Source organism: Onychostruthus taczanowskii, unplaced genomic scaffold (assembly GCF_017590055.1).
Source record: "Onychostruthus taczanowskii isolate IOZ18803 unplaced genomic scaffold, ASM1759005v1 scaffold28, whole genome shotgun sequence".
NCBI lineage: Eukaryota > Metazoa > Chordata > Aves > Passeriformes > Passeridae > Onychostruthus > Onychostruthus taczanowskii.
Genome location: NW_024500128.1, coordinates 1,776,307 through 1,800,599, shown reverse-complemented (window position 1 = coordinate 1,800,599; position 24,293 = coordinate 1,776,307). Strand labels below are relative to the sequence as shown.

Sequence of the window (24,293 nt, the reverse complement as noted above, 5' to 3'; positions counted from 1 at the left end):
GGAGGAAGTCTTTAAACTACACTTGCAGGAAAGACATTGAAATAAATTCTAGGTCATTACTGAAGAGAACTTAGTGTGGTTGAGCAATTTTATTTGCTTCTGTTTTTTAAAGCTGTGGACTTCTGGTAACTGAAGGAAAACATACTGCTTATGTCTGCTAGTTGAGGAAATGGTTATGCTATAAACTTTCCTTCTTCCAAATCTCCCTGTAGCATTTAATTATTATAATTGTGGAGTTTCATGAAAAACTTTGAAATGTAGCCTAAATGTTCAGGCACTAAAAGTAAGATTTGGGGTTTCAGCTGTTACTAGAACCATTAAACTTCAAGTCTAATAGATATCTCACAACTTGATGTTACAGCCTGTCATGTGGAAAAAAGCCTGCTGTTGCTATATTTAAGCAAGGTTTTTACTTTTACCTAAAGGGGAGAGCACAAGCCTGACATGAGAGACTATAAACACCTGAAGTTGAGCTAGAAGCAGACTCTAAAAGATGTTTTATTTGTCTCATTAAGTTAGTTCATTGTTCCATAGCTTTATCTTTTCCAGGCAGTTCATTTGCTTTATGCCATTAATAAGCAGAGACATTGTCAGCATGTTTAAAATAATTTGACTTTGCTATAATGTTGTCATTATTGGCCTAATTTCTTCAATACCCATGTACTGTTTTATTTCAAAAGGGAAGAATTTAAACTTTCCTTTTGAAGTTGTTGGTTCATAGCTGTTCATAGCTCAAAAGTTCATAGTTTCAGTTATGACAAAGGAGTTATTTTTGTGTGGGAGGATGGATTAGATAAGAAATTCCCAAATTGTTTTTAATAGCAGTGTGATTGTAACCATAGGAATGACAGCAGAAATTGTTAAGCTTTAAAAAAGTTACTAGTGAGTTTGACCTTTGCAGAACAGACTGATTGTTTTTGTATTAAGGATGGCATCAAATTTTATTTGAAAGTACCTGCCAGCTGATCAGCCACTATGCCTCTTCTCAGTCATTCAGTAAGATGCAACAAGAGATTTTACACAAACATATGTACTGTAATGTAGGAGGCTCCTGAAAAAAGGAGTTTTGTAATTTTAAAATGTGAGCACGGCAGCAATTATTTTGGCACAACTGCTAGAGCTGAGTGGTGCAAATTGTTCTTACTATCAAGTTTTTTTGACTATTGAAGATTCTTATAAGTAAAGTAGTTGTTATTGTGGGGCAGCCTGTGCTTTCAGCCTGGGAGAAAGTAGTTGCACAGTTGAGTAAAAGCTTTCTTGCCAGGAGTTTTGGGTAGTTGCAAGTTGGTAATGGGGCAACAAGTGAGCTTCTCTGTGCTGTCAAGTCAGGACTGCTACATACAATCACAAATGCAGGTGACCTTGTTGTGGATGAGTAGAATATGCACCTCATTCAAAAGAGAGAAGCAGCAATATGTTTAACTGAGGCAAAATGATAAATTGACAGTTAAATGAATTTGCTGGAATTAGAAAAGGTTTAGCAGTGGTTTGACAAGGTTCAGTAAGCTTGATGGCAAGGTTCACCTTATTAATTCCTGAATGGAAGAAATATACACAGGAAAGTTGAAATAGAATCAAGTTAGAATGATTCACACGTAGACCAGAGATGCGAAGAGAAAGGAGGACCCTGATGTTATGTCACAACATTCAGAGGGAACCTGCTTGCTTTCTTAACTCCATATGGAGAATATGTGGATCTGGATCCAATCTTAGTCTCAGACTTGGACAAAAATTGATCTGTAATGGACTTATCTGTACAATCTCTATAATAATATTAAGCAGCTATGTGGATTGGCAATGTTTCATTAGAGTTAACTCAGCATGCTATCATTCTGTCTCCAAGAATCTGTCACACATAAGGGATCTCTGCTTTGTGTAAGGAAGGATCTCTTGGTCAAGTGAGGAATCTTAAACCTTGAGAGTCATCCCTGTTCAAGGGGAGAGTCACCTGGCAGTTCAGCTGCAGTTCAGGGAGAGCTCCAGTTGGATCCATCCTGGTAGGAATATTTATGCAGAGAAGTCGTTGGCTGCTTAGCAATAGTGCTAACCAGATGGGTGTCTTCGTTTTAGCTGTTATCTTGTTATGTGCTTTGATTCCTGGCACTTTTGGGTTTTGAACCACCTTCAGAAATATTTTTCCTGAGGCACCTTCACTCACTTATATCTGAGCCAGGAGCTTTCCAGCTCACAGGTTCACCACAGGGTATGAGACCTGTGGCTTCTTAGTCAGCCTGTACCAAATTAAAGCCTGGGGTCAAGTATCCACACAGACCTACAGCTGAGAATACTGACAATCCAGTGGTTTCCATGTGATGTTTGTAGCTACTAAGGAATTTGGTTTTGTGGTGTTTTTTTTTTTTTTTTTTTTTTTTTTTTTTTTTTTTTTTCCCTGCTGTATGTGTGACTCTGCAGAGTTTCCCTTCTGCCCAAAGACTGACCTGGCTGTGTTATTCTGAATCCAGATCTCATTCCTGGACTGGCGCTGTACTGGGATGTGTTGCTGCGTGGGCAGTGACGGGAACAGAGCAGGGAAGGTGACAGAGCAGGAGCTCTGCATGACATCAAATAGGGGAGGCTGGTTCAGCTGAGCTCGGTTTTTAAAGAGCAAGCCAGTAATTTTTCCTTGAGGAGGGAGAGAGAGAGAATTTTCAACTGATTTCACTTGTGCTTTTTAAGGGCTGCCTCTTTCACTTTGCCCAGTTATGTGATGTAACACTTCATTGAGATTTTGGGGGAACAGTTACTGTTTATTTTGCACCATTGCTGTGGACTGTGGTGTAAACATGTTTCAGTGATTGGAGTTTGGAGATATAAGTTGGACTCATATGTTAAGTTTAATCTTCGTTTTCCCCCTTCATTTTAGTTAACTGATCATATATTGAGAAATACCAAGTCTACTTCACATATTTTCTTCAGTAAAGTGCTTTTGGAATGGAATTGTTCACATAGAATGGAAGAAATAATAAGAGGATGTCTGTGCTGATTTCCTTAGTCTTCATCCATGGAGATTATAGAAAATGTAAATAAGATTAAATATAGTTTTTGAAAGGGTTTTAGTTTCCAGTGGAGTGTCACATTCTTTAGAATTTCATATCAGTAACTTGAACAGAATTAAATATCTCTGAAATTGGTGGGAAGTAGCAAAACTCAATTTTCACTAACCTAATAATTAGCCTAATGTACATATAATCTGGTGCAGAAGAGTGTTTTGCTCTGAATGGTGGTTGGATGTCTTGCTATTAAAGTGCTTTTTTAGACTGCAGTGTCAAATGATTCTTCAGACTTCTGTTTATTTAGTTTCAGGTACATTTAATGAAAACCTTTTGGCACATGCCTTTGCCAAACTGTTCTGCTTGTCTGCTCCTTCATCCCTCCACTTCATTTCCTCTCTGGATTGTTTCTTGCTTGTTGGCAGCAGAGTGGTTGTAGTAAAACTGATGTTCTGTCTCAATAAATCATGACATGTGACTGTTCTAATTGATTTTCAGCAGCATGTTTCTATTGAAAACTTGTAGATTGGTGACATCTTTTTATTAAGATGGTTTATGAATCCATGTATTTCATGTTCAAAAATAAAAAATGAGGGAAGAGAGAAGTAATAGTGAAGATAGTTCAGTGATTTAGCTATTTAGTTCAATAATAACTATATACGAAATAGTGCAGTTGTTAGAACAGAATTTTTCGTAGAGTTGCATGTCTTTCCTCTGAGGTTTTTGCATTGTGTCTTAAAGCAACCTTGGTTTCCAGTAAGCAGTAAAAATAAATTTCAAAGAACTCCAATGGCCATTTTGCTTGCATTGACATGTACTCCTTTTTATTTATGTGCAGGTCAACTCTCTGAAGATTCCTGACTTAGCACTACAGGCTGTTATTGTTGAATATGGGACTATATTCACCTGTGAGGAACATTAGAGTTTACCTACATAGATAATTTCCCTGGCTTTTAACGTGGAGACACTGAGGCCAAATAGTTTGGGCTGAGATAAGAATACTTTTGTCTCTGTAATTGACTTAAGATACGACTTGAATGATACTGCTGATTTCTGTACTCTCATTGTTAAATTCAGCAAAAAGCAGTACTTTAAAGTAGCTGAACTACTCTATAGCTACTCTAATTTAAGCTAGAGTAGTTTTGTAACTTAAGCTACTTCTATTTGCAGTCTTTGCTGTCTGTTTTGTGGTCTGATTACCTTAATAGTTTGCCTAATATTCATGCCTGCAGGTGTTAGGCCATCTCCTGGTTTGTCATCCAGTCCTTGTCTCCTCCTCAGTGTCAGCATTTGTGCTGTTGTCCAGGGTCACTCCCTGTGCCTTTGTTGTTTGTTTCATAAATATTTCAGTCCCTGAAAGTATTTTATCTCCAGGTGAATTCCTCACTAACATTGGGTCTGGCATAAAAACTCGGAGTCATACTAGTTTTCTCATAGCTGAGTGCTTTTCTGTATACGGTCTGTCATTCTTGGCAGCAAAAGAGAGCTCCAAAAATCTACAGATGTATGATGGTGCTTCTCCTAGATGGGACATAATATTCAGTAACTGTAGTTGTTGGAGAAGAGAGAAGAGTTGGGAGGTACAAGTCAGGGAAACATAAACCAACGTTACCTCTGCAAATAAGGGTTCAATTCATCACTGGTACACCATAAGAGGGAAGTGATAATGAAGCTTAGGATATGGCCAGTGGAAGATAGTGCGTATTAGACACAGGGTGTGTGACTCTGTGAGAGTTTACTGCTTCCTTCATACATTTTATGACCTGCTAGTAAAGTAGTTCAGAGGGCAAGCTCTAGCTGCTGAGGTGAAGGAGAGGGTTGTGGGGACATTTCAACTGAATATGTTTTTTGTTCAACAGCCTTTTTCGGGGTGTTTGTGTTTGGGATTGCTAAAATTCAGTAGCTGCAAATTGTAGAGAATTTGGATTACAGATTATAGTATTTTGAGATAGAACTGTGATTTAGACCTGGCTGACTCACACCAATTCAGTGGGTTGTGGTTTTCTTTAAACTCTGTTGCCTGGTAATGCTGATACAAAACCAGAAATTCCAGGCTCTGAGACTGTGTGTCGTGGAGACATTGTGTTAGGTGAATTTGCTGCAAGTCTCTCATTATATTTCATGAGAACCAGACTGTCAAATGAATATATTTGATTCGTTTGTGGATGTTGTAATAGCAAGTAGCAGAAAGACCAAGCAAGGGTCACATCTTCTCTAGTCAATCTGTGAAGTCTCCTCCAGGCTGTGACAGGTAGGAGACAGAAATCTCCATAAAATACTGCCCTTGGTCAAATATCACTTCATTATTGATTTGTCTTCATATATTATCATCTTGGAAGTGTGTTCTGTGTGTGTGTGTGCATATCCCTACTTAAAGGAGAGATTGTTGAAAGAATAATACATTGAAAGAATAATACATAGTAGTGTCAGTCACTGCTGGACTCATTAGTGCTCTAAGCAGCTGCCTTCCCAGTGGCTGCCTTCAGTGCTGCCTTCTTTTTGATTATTTTCCTTCAGATTTGGTGTTTAGTTTGTTGGAGAATTGTATTTTTTGGTATGTCAGGCCAACTTCTGAGCTGTTTATTTAATTCTGTATTTTTTTATAAGTATTTAATGAAAGATGAATGGGTGTTAGGCACCAGGCGATTTTTGATGTGAAGTGTGCTTGCCAAACCTGTCAGATCTTTTGAAATGTTATTACAGGAAGTGTCAAGCAAAAAGTGACATGTTTTTTCAGAAGGTCGAATATTTCTGTAGTGCTTGCAGATTTTGGTGGGGTATTGTGTTACAGAAAAGAATAGGCAATAAGATTGCTTCCATAGCTGGTGTAATTTTGGGAGGGATTTAAAGCTGTGTGGTAATGCAGCTGTTTGCTCAGCAGCAGTTTTGATAACTGCTAATGTGATTAGAGGGATTTACAAATACTAGTATGCAAAAGCTTCTTTCACAAGCTAAGTATAATTGATTATCTCATTATGTATACATATTTTTTGTATATTTTGGGGAAGAAACTCAGATTGGTTTTTTTCCTGATTTTTAGTGTGTGTCTCCCTTCCCCCCAGTAATTAGGTTTGGGGGGCTTTTTGTGTGTTTTTGCTTTTGGATTTTCTTAGTGATTTGTTACAAAAATGAAAGCAAATTACTTTTTATCATTTACTTACTGACTCTCACCAAGTTTGGTAATAAGGTCTTCTAACAGTTGTTTCTCTGGGTATTCTTAAGGTACTTTGCAACTAGAATATTCCTCGGCTATCTACATGCATTCTACTTTGCATCCTCTTGAGGATGACTAGGTGAAAGCTAAACATCTGAATGTAAAGCCCAATTTAGCTGGATTTAGGGATAACAGAAGAAAGTGAAGCACTTGATTTCTGATAGCTGCCTTGTTTATTGGTAGGATTTTTATTGCTAGTTGGGACAGAACAATACTGCGCATAGGCTTGGAGCAGAGAAGCAGTTGTCCATACAGGCTGCAAAGTAGGTGTCTGTAATTTTACTTTCTCAAAGGAGCAAAGCCTTGCTCCTGGATAAAGTGGAAAGGTGGGACTCAGAGAAGATGAACCAGACAGTTTCCTTCCTTTTGGTGTTCAGATGATTGCAAACAACTCCTGTGGGCTTGGTTCAGTGAGAACCAATTTAGCTACCGAGCTTTGTGTCATGCAGGGCACTGCCTTCCCCTAGATGGGGAATGAAGTTGGTGTGTGTACAGCTAATTTTCTCATGTGTACTTCCTTGGTCTTGTTGTTGAATCTCATAGAATTGTGTATTTCTAAAAATTACCATCCTTTCATTACATGCAGATCATTAGAAGTGACATGTAAATACTCAGTTCTTGTTTTGTTTTGTTTTAGGTCTTCATTGTTTTTCTTATGAAGGAAAGCATATTTGCCTGCCTGAAAACTCTGTTTTTAATCTGCAACCTGAATCAAGCTGAAAATAACATTTCCAGAGTTAAAATTACAGCAGCCCATTTATTTTCCCAGTTATGTCCCTTTTTTCTTGACCTGCAATATGAAAATTTCAGTCTGCTTAATTGTTTAGTAGTAAATTCGGAACAAGGAAAAGGAAGGTGGCAAGGACTACTGGTAGCCAGCCAGTGTGATGGGCTGTGAGCAGTAGGTGCTGTTAATGGTATCAAACTCAACTGTGTACCTTTTGTTTATGTTTGCTCCTAAATTGCAATTGCAACCCCTCAGCATGGCCATGTTGTACTGAAACGTAGATTAGTATGATGAATGTACATGTCCACAATTCTCTATTCATCAAAGCCTGATGGGTACAAATGGATGCATTATTTTTAGGCCTATTTTTCCTCCCTCTTTCCTAAAAAACAACCCCTAAGCAATTTTTAATGTTTATCCTTACTGTAGTCTCTTTTTCTGTAAAATCTGGGCAACATCTCCATTCGTCACTACAGAGAAGTTCAGACAGTTGAAAATAATTGGCAGTGTAAGCAGAGGTTGACGACCTGATGAGCTGGTCAGTAGCAATTGTTTCTTCACTGAGAAAGAAGTGACATTCTGGTTCATAAAGGGGACTTGCTGGGACTTGACAAGACAGGAAAAGAGATTTCTCTTAATATTTTATTTGTGTGAGAATTCTGCAGATATTAAAATAGTGAAGGGGTTGATCAGCAAAAACAAGCTGTTCATCTGTTAGCTGTGGATGATACTTCCTGTTTCTTAACTGCATTTTAGATGTGGAATACCTCTAAAAGTATCCAGCAAATTGTAGTTCATCTTGACTGAGTTCCAATAATGCCAAAAAATTACTGTTCTAAAAATTCAGTTTTCATACAGAGATGCTCAAAGTCAGTAAAGGTTTTAATGAATACCACGATTCTTACAGTTTCTTATGTTAAAAAATGATAAATTGAGGAACCTCGGTGTAGACAGGGTGGTAGAACTACTTAAATGTAAGCACAATCTCCTGATCATCAGTCTTTAAATGACAACTTCGGAGATAATTTTTAATAATAAAGTCCGTGGCTGTGGAATGTGTGCGTGCCATACTTTATCTTTATTGGCTTGAATAATTCCATTAATTTTATGGATCAAGGTAGAAAGGGGGGGGAAAAAAGCAGTTATATGAATGTGGTGTTCAGGATGTCCTAATGAGATACAGTTTCCTAAAAATGAAACATTTCAGTGTGACATCTTATTCAGTTACTGGAACCATAAAGTTTGCTTTTGTTTGACACACTACAGTTCTTATATATTTTTAAGCTACTTCTAAAAGAAAGGAAGAAAATTACAGAATAGTTTGATTCCTTATTCTTGAAAATCTTCCTTTAGAGGGTTATGGAATCAGTGAAGAGTATGTACTGGCAGTGACTGGGGGGAAGATTGGAATGGAGCGAAAGGAAAACATGTTTGGAAACTCAGAAATGTTGAGAACAGTGGTTGAAGAAGAAGATAGTGAAATTCTTCTGTTGTGAACTGCTTCTGTTTTTGAGTTAATTTCGTATTGAAGTATGGAGTAGAGGATAGTATTTGTCACATTGTCTGGAATGATGAGTTCAGCAGTCTGAGAAGGGAAAATGCACAAATTGTTACTATTCCAGTGTGGTAGGGAGGTGATGCTGCCTGTCAGGGTCTTTTATGTCTGAGTGAATACTGTCCTGTTTCAAATAAATATATTTTATTTAAACAATTTGCATTTTTATGGCTAAAGCAAAATAAAAAGCAGATCATAAAGCATGTATTTTGAGATTGAGATTTTAGGAGAAAAGATGTCTGCAGAAGACGTAAAGTGGTGTTTTAGAAAGAAAAGTTCCTCTATGCATCAGTGAGTTAAGTAACTGGGGGAAAAAAATCTCCAAAAAGGTGAAACAAAGCTAGCCTGCTGTAGAAACAACCCAGCATCCCTCTCCATGCAGAAGTACTTGCTGTGTTAGGTTGTAATATAATGAAAACAATTTTGTTTTGGAAATTATGGAAAATTGGAAGAATTTTGTCTTCAGTCAGCAGAATTTGTCTGTGCGAGTGTGCAGTATTTGGACATTCATATCAATTTTAAACATAAAGCCTGGGATTAGACAGAGTCCACTATGAAGCATGGACTCCAGCACAGGCTACCTTTATGAATCCAAGGACATGATTAATACAAAACTGCTTTCCAAAAGAGTTGAGATTGTTCCAGAAGATGGTGTCAGAAATTGAAGATTTGATTGGGACTGTAGTTGTCCAGCTGTAAATGTCTATAAAAAACCTCTGTCACATTATGGATTCAAACTGGAATTTGTACAAAATTTGGTCCAGAAAACTGACTTAAGTGGGAAAGAAGGGTGTAAGGAATATTCAAATTGCTAGGAATGCATTACACAATGGAAATATTTAGCAATCCTACACTGAAAATTTATTGGGATTACAAAGTAGTGAAAACATGGATTCAGATAGTTGGTTTGTGAGATGTGTTCAGAAAAAGGGAAGAAAAGGAGAAACTTGTTCTGAGGTGTTCTTTCTGTTGGGAGCATAATTTTGGGCGCGATACAGGTTTGTATCCAAGTGACAGCTTCTAGGAGCAGTGCACCATGTTATGATGTGTAATTGAATGATGAAATACATAGAAGTATGATTTATTTTTTATTATTTACTTACTAAAGTATTCATTTCCTCTGGAGAATATGGAAATGATTAGTTTGCCTTGAAATGGGAAAATTAAAATTTTTTAATCCAGTGAGGTGAGTAAATTATGTGGGAAATGTTTGTATCAGGTGCTTCTGATAATTATATGTGGCTTTTAAAATTAAGAAAAAAATTCTTCATTGTCTCAAATCTTTTATACTGATGAAATGTCATTTTTTCTCATGGAAGACCTGTTAAGCTGCTGTTCTTTGTTGACGAGCTCTAGTGGTAGAGCACTTTCATGTGCTCTACCACAAGTGCGGCTATACTACCAGCATTTTATCAGTCTTTAAAGCATAGTCACTGCTTTTTCTTAAAGTCTTCTTGAATAGGGAGCTAATAATAAATTATTGTAATAGTATATAATTATATGAACATGTTATATTTATTACTCTAATAAATGCTCTTATTAGTGGAAGCAAACCCAGTTTAAGTACTTTATTAGTACAGCGTTTCACCCTTCCCTTCTAAGAATTCAGAAGGCAACATGTTCCACTTCCTAGCATATCTTGTTCTGCTTGACATTTAAAAATTTTTTAAATGGCTATAAATGAATGAGTGATGAATGATGAAGGGCACGGTGAAACACAAATGTTTCATCAAGACAGCTGTAGAATTTATAAGATGTGGGATTTATGCAGAGAGGGCATTAATTTTGAAATAAGGGAAGTAAAAGAGAAAGCAACTGTCATCAGGCCATATTGACAAACTCCTGGGTGACTTAAAACAATTCTGGTAGTGTCAGACTTCAGCTCTGCAGAGTGTGGCGGGTGTTTCCTCTTGTAATTCATGTCAGTTGGTAATGCCTCTACATTCAGCTGGAATGGCATAAGGGGAGTATCCTGGTGGATCTCAGGAGCTTAAGGGAAGCTGGGCCAGAGGATCCAGGAAGCTTTTAGTTTCTGAATGGATTTGAATCTGAAGTGAGAAATCCATTGTCTCTTCATTTATGAAGTAGCCTGCATTTTTTTTGCCTGTAATTTTGCACATGTATTTTAAACTGTGCTTTAGCAGTTAAAACTGCTAAAGCACAGTTTAAAATACATGTGCAAAAAAAAAATGCTTAAGTGGTGATTTTCTACCTTACCTCTAGATGGACTCCTTTAAAGACTATTAATTTTAAAAAAATCTTATTCTGGTTTTGGAATAACAGATAAAATCAGCTGTCTTTTGGAAGTATCTTTCAATAACAGTTTCACAATTTCTCTATAGCACTGATTTTTTTTTGTGTGAGAAGTATGACATAACTGGGCTCTGCCACCTTCTGCCTGACTATTCTCTAAAGAGTACATTTGTTTTCATCACTAATATCTTAGATTTAATTACAGAAAGGTGATGTCATGTGGGCAAGGCCAGTAGAGAAATAAGGCTGAGGTGACAAGATGAATCAGTTGTAGAGAGGTTAGTGCTGTTATTTCCCTGGTAGGCAGAACAAATGACTTTTAGAAGTTAAAAAGAGATCTCTGTCCTTTTGATTCAGCACAGTGCTTCTAAAATGGAACCCGTACCCTTGTCTTCTGCTTTATATGTGTAATGCTTTTCCATCCTCAGTTAATGAAAGACTCTGGTCTTCATTTCTTCTGTGTTTTTGTGATGGTCTGAATTGGGTCATCATTTGGTCTGTGATGCGAGAAAATGTTTTTGAAAGCTGCTCCTGTTTTTCCTATCTCTTTGTGTTCCTCCCTCCTCCACCTCCTTTGTATGAAGCCTTGCACTGCTTGATTTGACATTTAATTCCTAAGTCCTTCTCCTGGCTTGTTCTATCCTTTTAGCAGTTTTCAAAGTGTGTTATCTCCCTGCTTCTTTTGTGAGGCTATAGTTGTCTGTGCAGTTTATTCTTGTCTTTTTCTGTGATACCACTGTGTGAAAGGTGAAGAGGGGAGTTGCACATCAAACCATAATCTTTGGAAAGGAAATGCTTGATTCTGTGTGATGTGAACAGTGTCATGGCCAAAATGCTTGTGAAAAGTTCCTGATTCTTTTGGGACAAGAAAGAAGGCCGGATACTTGAGGGTGATGTGAGGGCTTGTGAAAACTGGTTACCTTTTTCTTTCTTAAAATTACTGCTTGATTTCTAAATTGCTTGCTTTTACAGGCTTCTATGACAACATCACAAAAAAACCTAAGGTGCAAGGCCAGTCATGTTGTTCTGTTTTTCTGACACTGTACGTAAAATAGGTTGTGGTTGGCTAGAAATCCAGTTAACACTACTGCTGTAGCAGTGATAGCAAGGATGTGGAAGGATGCCGTCTCTGCATTTGGGAATTTGCAGAAGTTGCTGCTGTCTGGTGTCATTATGGTGGTAAAGGTATATTCTCTGCTCAAATGGCTGGTTTCCTTCCCTGGGGTAGCTTTAAGCCAACGCAAAGCCCATTTTTGTGGAGCTTACAGTCATTCTGGGAGTGCTTTACTGGTCTAGCATGCAGAAGTTTCTGAGCTGAAGTGCTCGTAGTGTTTATGTAACTTAATAGATTCTGTTCTAATAGACTCAGAGGAACTTTTTTCTCCAAAACCTTTGGTCTTAATAGGAGAAGGAGAGACTTTTTATTGCCTCTTTTCCTTTCCTTTCCTTTCCTTTTTTTTTTGTCTTCTTGCTGTTGTTCCTTCTTTTGTTAATTGTAGAGCTGTACTTTAGTAACCACAATGGTGATTTCCAAGGTAGTAATCGATTAAAAAATGGCCAAATAACAAAGGCTGAAATAAATTATTTGTACCTGAACAATAAAAGGACAATGAAATTATAATGAGGATGGCAGAGGCTCAGAATGAACATCACTGCATATACATCACTGCATATAAAGTCTAGACTTGTTTGCTGAGCTCAGAGATGATGGGGAGAAGCATTAGCTCTAGGGTCAAACTACTGTGCAATTTTCTCAGGGGCGTGGCGTCACTTCTGTCTAGTGCTCTGCTTTTTCTCTTGAGTGTGTAACAGATGTTCCCAAAATATCTGGAAAAATGAGAATGAGCAAAATTAAAATTTACTATGAAATATGCAAGTCTGACTTAAAAAAAAAAAAAGTTTTCCAATTCTGCTGTTTTCCCCTGCGGTTAAGTGCATCGTTTTCTCCTACTAAGCAACCTGAAGAGAAAAAATGCTTTATAAGTGGAAGAGTAGTATTGTAAAATCATTTAGAAGTCAAACACAACAGGAAGGTTATGAACTGGTACAATACAAGTCAGTAAGGTAATAGGAAATTTTGGCAGTTTCCTTTTAGGGCATCCTTATTTCTAACACTACTATTGCAAATGTGGTTGTCATTCAGCTTCCATTCCTCTAGTCCTTCTTTGTGTCGAAGATAACCTGCAGAGGAAAGATGAAGTGATGAGCTGCTACATGATTACAAAAGGGATTTCCATTTGTTTCTTGAGGAAAAGGATGCAGAAGTGCTTGCAGGAGATTGAGTTAGGGCACAAGTGAAGGGTGTGGTGGTGCACTAGTTTAAAATTCTTGGGACAGGATTGTTAATCTGTAACAATTGGAAGGGAATTTGATCTTTGCTCGGATGTGAAGGCAGTGGCAGTAGAGGGTTAAGCATAACTGCAGCAAAGGATGGGGTCCCAAGCAATGTGTTTGAAACTCTGTAAATCTTAGGCAATAACTGCTTGCATCATGTCCAGGCTTATTTAGTGTGAATAAAGAGAGGAGTAGACCACCACCAATAACTGCAGGCTGTGAAGATAATCCTGGAAGTGTTCTGTGATGGGAAGGTTAGTTAGAGATGTTCTGCATATGGGGATATTGTGAAAGAGTCAAGATAAAATGTGGTAACTTGAGCAAATTTGGGATATGCAAAGCTACAGAAGTCAGAATAACCACAGTTTCTGGAATGTTTTACACAAATTTACACACATGACCTGTGAATCTTATCTTAGAGGAACAGTAACAAATACTGTGTATTACAAATGCCCATGTTAGTGGGATTAGCCAGATTGTTAGGGGTGTTTTTTCAGAAGCAGCTAAGAGGGGGGGGGGATAGCCTGCATTTATGTGATCTTTGCTCTAGTCTGTTGAAGGTTGCAGCAGACTGACCTTCATTTGAGCCAGGAAGTTGCTGTATATTCTCTACTGGTCAAGGGTTAGTGTTAAATAATTGTTCTGTGTGATAACATAGAAGATTTCCAGAGGGAAATTAAATTTAGGATCTGTGCTGTTGTGAAAGATGGGTTTATTTGTGGAAAAAAAGAAATAGTTTCAACTCCTGATGTTGACACACCACCTTTGAAATACCTTCACTTTCATCTAGTGCACTTGGACACCCCAGTTAGTTTATTTTTTGTTTGTGTGCCCTTTCAGTCCTGGGTGTTGGCTTATTTTGAGTGGCTTGTGTTACAAATAAAGGAATAGATCACTTACGCCTGAAAAACCAAGTCCAATAACAGGACCTTATAAAATTGTAATTAGAAAAATTACTTTAACCTCCCTTGTATATTTATGATCTTGATTTAAGATCAATCTGTGCCCTTTGTTGGGTAATTGCATGAAAAGCTTCTATGGAAATAGTGTATGCTTGTAATTTCTTTCAACAGGTACTTTGTGCTTGACTTTGAGACGGGGATTCTGCAGTATTTTATGAATGAACAAACTAAAAACCAGAGCCCAAAGCCACGAGGAGCCTTGTCTTTAGCTGGAGCTATAATATCTCCCAGTGATGAAGTGCCACACATGTTGGTGGTCTACTCTGCAAATGGAGAGATGTACAAATTAAGAGGTACAGTGCTGCTCACAATGCCTGGTGAATTGTTCTTGTCTTCCACTCCCGCTTCTGCATCTCTTCTCTCATGTCTCATTTCTCTTTTACTTTCCTGTGCTGTCAGAAAGTAGTGGCTATACAGCTCTGTTATTACATAGTATATTTTAAAACATGGTGGAGGAGTAATCTGGAGTTAAGTACATGTGACTTTAAAATGTACAGACTTTCAGGGATGGAAGGTACTTCAAGATGGCTTCTGTAATCTGTTACTGTGGGATTTTCATTGAATGCTGCATCTTATTTGCTGCCAAAGGAAGAAAAAGGTGCTTTTATTGCTGTCCACAGCATAACATTTGTTTTCTAGTACTGTTCTTCCCTTCCACCATCCTGCAGATAATGTGCAGTAATGAATCTGATGATGGGCCAGAGAAGGGAAAAATGCCAGTGATAGGCTGCTGAGATATTGTGTTCTTATCAGTCTTGGAGTAATTGAATGCTCCTGTGGCATAAAATTTTCCCATCTCTTGTTCCCAAGTATAAGACAAACAATACAGGGTATATAGGAGTTACTTTGGAATATTTACAAAAAAAAAGGAAGAAAAAAAAATGGCAGTGTTCTTATTTTAAGGTGTTTTCAGTATGGTTGATTGGTCATGATGCTTCCAAATCAAACTAATTTATAAAAAAATAAACTGTTATTCAAAAAAACAAGGTACATAATGCAGTGTAACAGAAGTGTTCTTCATTTTATGACCACGGTTTATCAGTTGTCCAGCAGGATTGAGCATGGAGGAGTCCCCTGTGGTACAGTGTGTTGCTCTTTCATACACAGAACTGAATTCAGAAACAACCAGGAAGAATTTCTGTTAAAATGCTTTGAAAGTTGCACAGCTAGAAATCATGAGCACTTGTTGTGTCATTATGCTTTTCCAATCACTTGAAATTATCAAATGCTTACAATATGCTGCTTTTAATTTAATGATGTCTGTGAATTTGATTAAAATCAGTAAACAATTTTTATGCTGAGTCAATAACCATTAAGATACTCAATAGCAGAGGAAGTAAGAGAAAATATTTACTGAAATTATCAACTCTGTGTTGCCATTCTTAATGAGGATTCCTGTAGCAGTACTTTAAGAAAAAAAGAAAAGCCTCTCTCATAAACAGACTTACTGTATTACACAGGAGCCATCTGAGAGCAGTCAAACTCTTCAATAATTTTTAAAGCTTGTTTTTAAAGATGTTTGGGGGAAATTCCTGTGTCTTTCACGTGCATGTGAATGACATGAGTTTAGAGAGAAATTTAGTTGAACTCCATTAAAAGAGAAGCACTTAAGTATCTGGGGAACTGGTAGCTTGTCTGGTAGCTGATTGACAACCTGAGTGCAGAGCTTTTATGGATTTAAATGCTGTGATGGGTCCTTCACAAAGACAGGCAAGTAAAACAAAAGTGGATGAAAATTTTTGAACAAAAATGTCTTCTTGAGGTAGGTAGTTCTGCCTTTGCTAACGTGGAAGAGATAACTATGAAGAAGATTCATAAACTTATTTCTTCCAACTGGCCTCTTAAGTACAGGTTTAGATGTGTAGCATTGAAAAACTTAAGTGTATTTATGTAGCATAAATTTAGGATTTATACTGCATCCTAATAAATAATTAATCTTTCTACCTCTGCCCTGCTCTGTCACCTCTTGTGCAAAAGAGTATTGATTTGTGTGTGATTGCTTGCATTTTCTTCTTTCTGTTCTAGCTGCTGATGCAAAGGAGAAGCAGTACTGGATAACTCAGCTTCGATCCTGTGCCAAATACCACAAGGAAAATGATTCTAAGGTAAATAATTAAGAGTGAGAAGTAACTATTATGTTTTAAGTGGAGTAGGTGAAGAACAGCATAGCCTGGATGATTAGCTGCTGTAAATAGTGAGTTGATGTTCAGAAGGTTTTGAGTAAAAGCAGCAAGTGGTAATTTGTCACTAACTGGAGCAGGGTAAGTCGATAGGGCGATCCTGATAAATAAACATTTTCCTGTGTATGACAAATTAGTGAAGTGCATAGTTAATTGAGTGGCTGAATCAACCATTTATTAATAAATACTGTATGATGTCCTGATTAGTATTTAAAAGTTAACTAATACAGTTTTATTTAATTTTATGCAACTTAGTGACTTTTATTATAGGAAGCTTCAGATAGATGTTAGCATCAGTCAGTCTTCATCTTATTTGCTAAATTGGAAAGAGCTCATCGTATGAAGAGTTATGTTACTTACTTCTCTTTGGAACTAATTGTCCACAATTTTTGTCCTCAAACAGCTAAATATTTTGTGCAGGTAAAAAGACCAACTGTATAGACTTGAAAGATAGCAAAATGATAGGCTGAGGCTGTCTCCAACCTCCCAAGTATAAATTGTATGGATTATGGTACAAATAAAACCCTTTTTGAAGGAGAATTAAGTAGCTGGAATATTTCAGTACTTTAAAAATTCTTACACATTGGAATTCAATATAGTTTTTATATGGATGTGGCCCAGTACTACTCAGAAAGGTGCAACTTTACTTGGTCAGGGTACTCTTACAGTTGCTGTTGATTTGCAGCTCCTGTGCCAACTTTTTATACTCAATTGCTAGCAAGGAATTATTCCTCAGTATGTTTTCTGGTCACTTCTTAAATGCATTTAGATGTTTAGCATCTATAATTTAGCTGTGATGTGATGGTAAAACTGCTGTTCAGTATATATGATACTGGAGATTTGTGCAATGGCATATTGCTTCTTATGCTTCTGCACTCTATTAATTTTCATTATATTTCTTAATACTGATTTTATTTTCTTTTCCTGCTTGTGATAAATTATTCTATTTTAATAGCAAAATCTAATTTAGAATAGCAGTAATTTAGTTGAAGCTGATCTTTGTGGAACTGAAGTTGGGATCATATTTCCTCTTTAGGTAAAAACTGTTACACTTAGTAGTAATTTCTGTTCAGACTATCTTTCCATGTTGAGCTCCTTCAACAGGAGTAGTATCTGCATATTTAGTTCTGAATTAATTTGTGTGTCAAGAGAAAAATCTTGGTGTTACAACAGTGAAAGTAAACAGCAATTAGTAGAGGTCCACAGAAAGCAAGCAAAATTTTAGAAATTATCAGAAAAAAGAAGGTCTAGTACTTGGATTGTTCTAACTCTGTCAAATACTTGTAATGAATACTTTAATCAGTCCCCTTCCATTTCTGAAATTAAAAATTGGAGAGGGGATAATGAAGTACTTTCATCATATTTGTTATTCTTCTGTACAGGATGAACTCTGTGTGATGAAATTTGACTTCATTGTAGTCTTTTTTTTCTGATGATGAGAGTGGAAAGGGCAAATCAATATAACAAGTGCTCTGCAGTGGCTGAATAGGAAGTATTTGTTTAACTGTTAATATTGGTATGGGGAACTGCAAAGAAAAGGAGTTGAAAACAGGCAAAAAAAAAAAAAAGAAAAAAACCACCAAAAGGTGGAGAATATTTTGGGATGCTTTGGATGCCAAAAGTGTTTAGAGATTTGAAAAGTATTTGAAAAGCAAAATTTTATTAGAAAGTCTTGACTAAATGAGTGGGAGGCTAGTAAATACAAAGACAGTTTCTGGCACAGAAGATCTAACGCACAACTTTTGGAAACAGGAAAGCTTTAGAATGGAGAGCATCTCACTGGACTACTTGTATTCTTGCATAGTGACCAGCAATGCTGTCCTTTGTTCCTTGTTCCTATGCCCATTGTGCAAGAAAATAAAAGTATTTCCTTAACTGAGGGGTGGTGGACGTAAGTAGCAGAGGAACTAAATCGAAGAGTATTTCAGGTAGTAGGAAGAGAGTTCTTGCATTTTTCTTTAAGACTGGTGAGTTACAGAAATTCGGCATAGGAAGTTGGAGTAGAGATGCATTTTGGAATAGATATGTTTTAATTAGCTTGAATCTGTTGAGTATAAAGCAGAAATGCTGAAGAAAAGTATATTTCTTAGTTCTGTGTTACAAATCAGGCTAGGTCACTTTTCACTTGAAATGTTTGTTACTGAAGCACTTTAAGTTCTCTGTTTTTGTAAGCCACAGAGCAAATAGAGAATATCTGTCTTCTGTATTTTTATACTTAACAGTGCAGAAAATAAAATGTTCAGAATTTATGTGCTTCAGATGACACTACTGATGGCTCTGCCTCTTATTCGAGAAATGGACTGTACTTGAAGCAATTTTGTGCTTACCTGTTCCTAGAAACTTTTCTTGTGACAAGATTTGTCTCTTGTTTTTAACATGCTTTTTTCCTTTCCCCCCTCCTGTCTTCTCAGTATTAGAGTATTAACTGAGAAGAATATTTTACCTGGCTTTAGCAATGCATATAGTGTGAACTTGAATTTCATCTACAAGTAAGATTTTAAAATTCTCTCTGCTTTTCTTTATAAAAGGAAAGGATCAAAAGGTTGAATGCTACAATAATTAGACTTTGGAGATCGGATATCATTTGCAAGGTAGCAATTCTTCACAGAAATTCCAGAAGCTAAAAAAAAAAAGGCCTTTTGTTCTTTTTTTTTTTTTCTTCTTTTTCTCAGAGTTTCTTACCTCATATTCACTGCCTGGTAGGAGATAAGAGAAGCGAGAACTGCTTCATTTCATTGTGATGGTTTTTTTTTCTTTCTCTTGTAGATGATGGTACTTGATACTAAATTATTATTAGCATGGGAGTGGAAACATGCTCTTTTAAAATGTTTTAAATTTACGTAAAATATAATTTTGCTATTTTTAGCACCTTACTGTTTCAGCTTAGGGTCTGGATTTACATGGAAGGGTCTGTAATGACACAGAGATGGGTATATATTTGACTTAATTTGCATAATCAAGGACTTCACAAAAATCCGTATTTTTGGGTTTCGTTAAAATAGCTCTACCATTGATAGGACTGTCATGATGTGACTTGTTATTCTGCTGTCAGCAAGGTTGGATCTCTTTATTCCTCCCTCTCTGTATACTTTGTGCTCTGTAGTAAGTGGAAACTGCCAGTTATCTGTCTCTCATCATGCTGTTATGAACAGGCAGATACTCATGTGTTCTGAGCTTCTGGAGTTTGAACAGAATCCAAGCTCTGTCTCTGCTGGGAACAGCATCTGGAAAGGTGGAGTCTGAGTGTTTGCTCCCAGCTTCTTCTGCCACTTAAATTCACCTTTTCATAGGAATACTGAGATGCAGAAATTTCTAGCTGTTCTTACGTGTCATACACTTGAATGAGGTAGAATGGGAAGTGAAAAACATGTAGTGAGTGGTATATTTTGTTATGCAACTGGGATATAGTTTAAATGTGAAAAAAAACCAGTAATGGGATAACCAGGCAAGCAGTGGGAGGGTTCCCAAGAATACCTGCAAAGTAACTTAGCGACAGATTTTTTCATACTGGAAAGAGAACACATTTTAAAAATCTTGAATAGATATTATTGGAAGGGAATGTGTAGAAAAACATGATAATTTGGAGGATGTTTTTCAAAGCTGAAGTTGTCACTGTTTCTGTGAAATACTCAGAGAAGATCATTCCTTCTTGCTGCACTGGATCTAGATCAGCATTAGTTTTCTTTCTTTTTCTCAGCTACTGCCTGCTTCAAAATGCTACCTAATAACTTGCTGTCATGATTGTTTTTAAAGCTTCAGCTGGGGATTGGAGTGGTGGAGGAAATTAAATAGAGAAGTGATTGAAAAGAGAAAGAAAAGGTTGTATACTAAATGCTAAATTTAGTTGCATGCTAATGAATGGTCCAAAGGTGAGCGGTACAGTTAATAAGTGGATGTAACACAAGCTAAGTCTCTGACTTTGTTTTAATTAAATTTTACATGGTAATGAAAAAAAAAAGCAGTAAAAGCAAAGTGTTCACTGGCAAATAATTCCCATGCTGTCACATAGTCTTAATGTTCTTGGTATTCCCATACAAGTCTCATTTCACTTAATTACAGATTGTTCAACCTCCATAAGTGCCAAATCAACTGTATTGGATGAAATCTTCTATGTCTGGGTAGGATTGCTGGTTCTTTTAAACTGTTCTAAGTGAATATTTTGTACAAGCTTTAATTAAACCATGAATCAAATTTGCATTCAGTGATATAAAGTACTTTCAAGAAGGAGTAGGTTTATGCATAATTTTTATGGTAACTTCCAAGAATAATTTTATATCCAGAAATTGTCATAAGCTTTTTTTTTCTTCTGTTTCATCCTCCTTTTTTCTTGACTGTTTAATGATGGTGGCTGTAAAAGCACTACTGAAAACAAACACAGGTTTTTAAACCAACTCTTAATGCCAGTGTGTGGATTGGTTGCTGGATTTGCATATAACCCTTGTATATCTCAGTGTGTCTGTATCAGGAATGTGACAGGGAACAAAACCTTTATCTTGTGAAGTCACTTCTGTGCTCAGTTGGTAACTTTCAGCTTAGGTCTGTGTTAGAATAAGGAGACAGACTCTGTTGTTTTAGCTTTTGGGTTTTGAGCTGCACAGTGAGCTAGCTGCTTAAAATTGAATGGTGTGGATTGATCTTTAAGCTGAACTTATTTGCTGGTTCCTTGCAGCTGTAAATTGCAATCCAATTCCCTTCCTTCTGCTGCCACCTTTTGTGTGGGTTTTGTCATGTTTCCAGTTCTGTATTAACCTGGGCATCAAAAGTAGAAAAAATGGCATCCTACTAAAAAGAGCTTAGCTATCTGACCAACTGTCTGAGGAATGTGTGCCTGTCTGTGATTCTCTATTGGCTTACCTCCCTGGAGTAATGGTGGGGGGAAAAAAGTCCAAACCTTCCCCTGTCAAGTGTCACCTGCAGTAGCAGTTTGGCTATAATGTGAAACATTTAGTAATGAATGGCCACAGTGATACCTTTACGTTTTTAAGCAGATTGTTGGCTGGGTATTTTTAACATCTGCATGACAACTTTTCATAAAGCCAAATTGGTGAAAATTTCAAGTCTTTTTCAGTGTTGTTTTGGTTCTCCTGTGCATGTTGAGTTGCTTTGCCTTTTGAGCTTCAAGTGTTCCCTCTTGTTGGTATGTTTGTCTGCTTCCTCTTCTCATCTCTGACCTATAGAAGTCAACTAAAGAATGGCACTTCTAATTAAAATATGCACTGAAATCCTTACAGTAGTGAGGCTGGTAGGGAAGCAGTGCTTGGCTGTTGTTAGTTGTGTATTTGACACCTTTTTTCCTCCCTTTGGAAGCTTCATGAAAATAAGAATTGTTTGCTGCTTCTAAAATCTTTCCACAGAAATGGAAGAAAATCAATTTAGGATTGAACATGCTCCAGTGATTCTTGATGAAGAAAAGATTTTATGATAGAGTGATTATCATAGCCTCTTGCTTAAAAAAAAGACACATATTGCCTTACTGAAGATGATGAAGCACTATGATATTCTATCAGAAAAGTTAGTACTATAGAGTGATGCTTGACAGAAATGTGCAAAACATCATAAGCTGGTCCCTGTACAGTGCTGAAGTTTGGATATTATGTAGATTCTGTCATTTGCATTTTAATATTTGTGGATGATTATAATGTAAATGAAGCAGAACTGTGTCTAGGTTTATCTTTTATCGGTGTTTGTTTACTTAGGATGCATTGGAAACGAAGTAGATGGGAATTAAAACACTGAATGGTGGTGTCTCAAAATTGTAATTACTTTCTCATAGTGTGTGACTTCCCATAACTCAAGCTGCATGCAGGGGTAGGTTTTCTGTGCTGTGTATGTGCAGAGGAGTAAAGGAGTGTCATTTTGGTAATTATTATTCAGAGAGAAACATCTGTGGCACAGTGCCTGTGAAAATGATGATTATCAACCATAAGCAGATATGACAATTCACTTCAGAAATTATTTTATTGATCTCTGGAAAATTGCATTTACTTTCCAAAATAAACAAAATTGTTTGCTTCTGGTAAATGGTGAAAAACACTTCAGCTTCTTTGTGAACAGGAAGGGCAATCTCCTGGGAGAATGAGTCATGAAAACATTAGTATAGTTCGAACTTACTGTTCTGCAATTCCATTATTTTAATTGTTAGGATTTTTGATATCCAAATGGAAGCATTCATTACACTGCTTTTTTATCTTGGGGATGGACAGGCTATTAAAATAAAAATCTTAACCCAAATCTGTTTTAGCTAAGCATACTTTAGCTAGCTTTAGGTCATAAAACCCATATGAATGCAAGTTGCAAATTAATCTTTTATTAGCTTCTTTATTATTCTTTTATTGATTTCATTTTATTAGCAGGTGAAGTGTTGGTGCAATGGTAAGGTGTGTAGCCTCAGGAAAGAACATATGCAGTCCTTTTGGGATGCTTCAGCTTGTGGATTTCTTGGCTCATTATTGGCACTGTGCATTGCTAATATTGAAGAGCTTACATTTTCCTTTCATCAGACTTTTCGCTCTCTTTTTATTTATTTAGTTGTGAGCCAGAAAGCAGCAAGACCAAAGAAAATGAGATATGATAATAATTAGAGGGGCAGATCAGTCATAGGAGCAGTGCTGGGGGAAGAGCGGGGGATTAGGCATAAAGGCCCATCAGTTACTGTCATTGCTTTGATTTCCTGTGAGAATGACTTTAATGGCTGTTGTAGTATGATTTTTAATTAGAGTGCTTTTAGCTGTGGAAAACTTCACATAGGTTTTCACGTTTTAACAGAAATGGAAAATTTGGATTTTTGCACAGCTGTGTGTCAATGCAAAAAGAATGCTTGTCATTCCCAGTGTTGAATCTCAAAAAATTCTGCAAAAGAGGAGTCAAGTATTTGGCTGGGACATAGGTGTTGACAATGTGCTGTAAAATTCAAAAGTGCCTGAGGGGCTGAGTGTGCAATTCCTGGAGAGTCGTCTTCTGGTAGTGACAGGAAGAAGCTGTCAGAAGGAATTGGATGCTTCCCCCATTTTCTTGGATGCAGCAGGCACAGTACTCTGCTGCTGTTCTCTGTGACAGTGGAGGAGGGGAGTCCAACTTGAAAAGGTTTTGAGTGGTTCCAAAAACTGCCATTCACATGCATACTGGCTGTGACTGATTTTGCAAGTTTTAAGTTGCAAATTTTTATGTTTGCCACGGGTCCTTGCCTAGAGATAGCTTCATGGGTAGCTGGAGGTCCTGGTGCTGAGCTCATTTAAAGTTTGTATGTTACAGATGCCCTCTAAAGAATAGTATCAAATTTAGGTGCTAGAGTATTTATGTTGCGGGCTGGAATTTTCTGGCATGTTGTTTGGAAATGTTGGGTCACTGTAGATGGATGAAGGATGTAAAGGGGAAGAAAACAAAGAGGTGAGGAGACCTTGCTTGCAGACCTGTAGCAGCTGATCACGGACCAATAGATTTAGGGCTGATACTTTGCACAGACCATGTATGTGCGAATTCCAGATTGCCAGTCTCCCTGACTGGATGAGCTCTATAGGACTGGTGACTCTTCTGTGCTGCAGGGGGAAGCAGAGGGCTCTCGGAGACTCACTGGCAGAGGTGGTCTCTCCCTGGAGATCACAAAGCTCCATGCCTTGCCCTACAGCAGAGCTGAGTGTCAAGCACACCAGGCAGTGGATCCATGGGCAGCACTTGCCAGGCTGTGTGCTTGTGTGTGTATTGACTTGGGTTTACCTAGTGTCCCTGTAACAGGACAGTCTTTTTGAGCACCAACCACTACTGAAACTAGAGATGGGCTGGTTTTTTCTGCTTTTCTCTCCCCAAACGTCATGCCCTAAATGACTGTTCACCAGAAGTTGCTGTGAGCTGCTACAACCTTGGCAAAACTTAGGAAAAGCCATCTTAAATGCACTGTGGTCCCACAGTTTGAACCAGTGCATGGATTTTTCCATATACGTTTTGTGTTAGCTTTTGTTACATTCAGATCTATAGCTCTCCCTCAAGAAAATCAAAACATAGTAAAACTTTACCTCTCACAGAATATTGTTTTCTTTTTTTTTTTAAGTGAACCTAATGGGAAAACTCAGTTTTACATGGCT

General features: G+C 37.2%; 1 protein-coding gene across 1 annotated transcript in view; it reads left to right on the top strand.

Annotated features, from left to right (window-relative positions):
* OSBPL10 (oxysterol binding protein like 10) overlaps positions 1-24,293 on the top strand; it is a 110,231-nt gene that overhangs the window by 16,661 nt on the left and 69,277 nt on the right. The window contains 2 exon segments of the mRNA XM_041407916.1: positions 14,147-14,328; positions 16,061-16,140. Of these exon segments, the coding sequence (XP_041263850.1) occupies positions 14,147-14,328; positions 16,061-16,140 (262 nt within the window).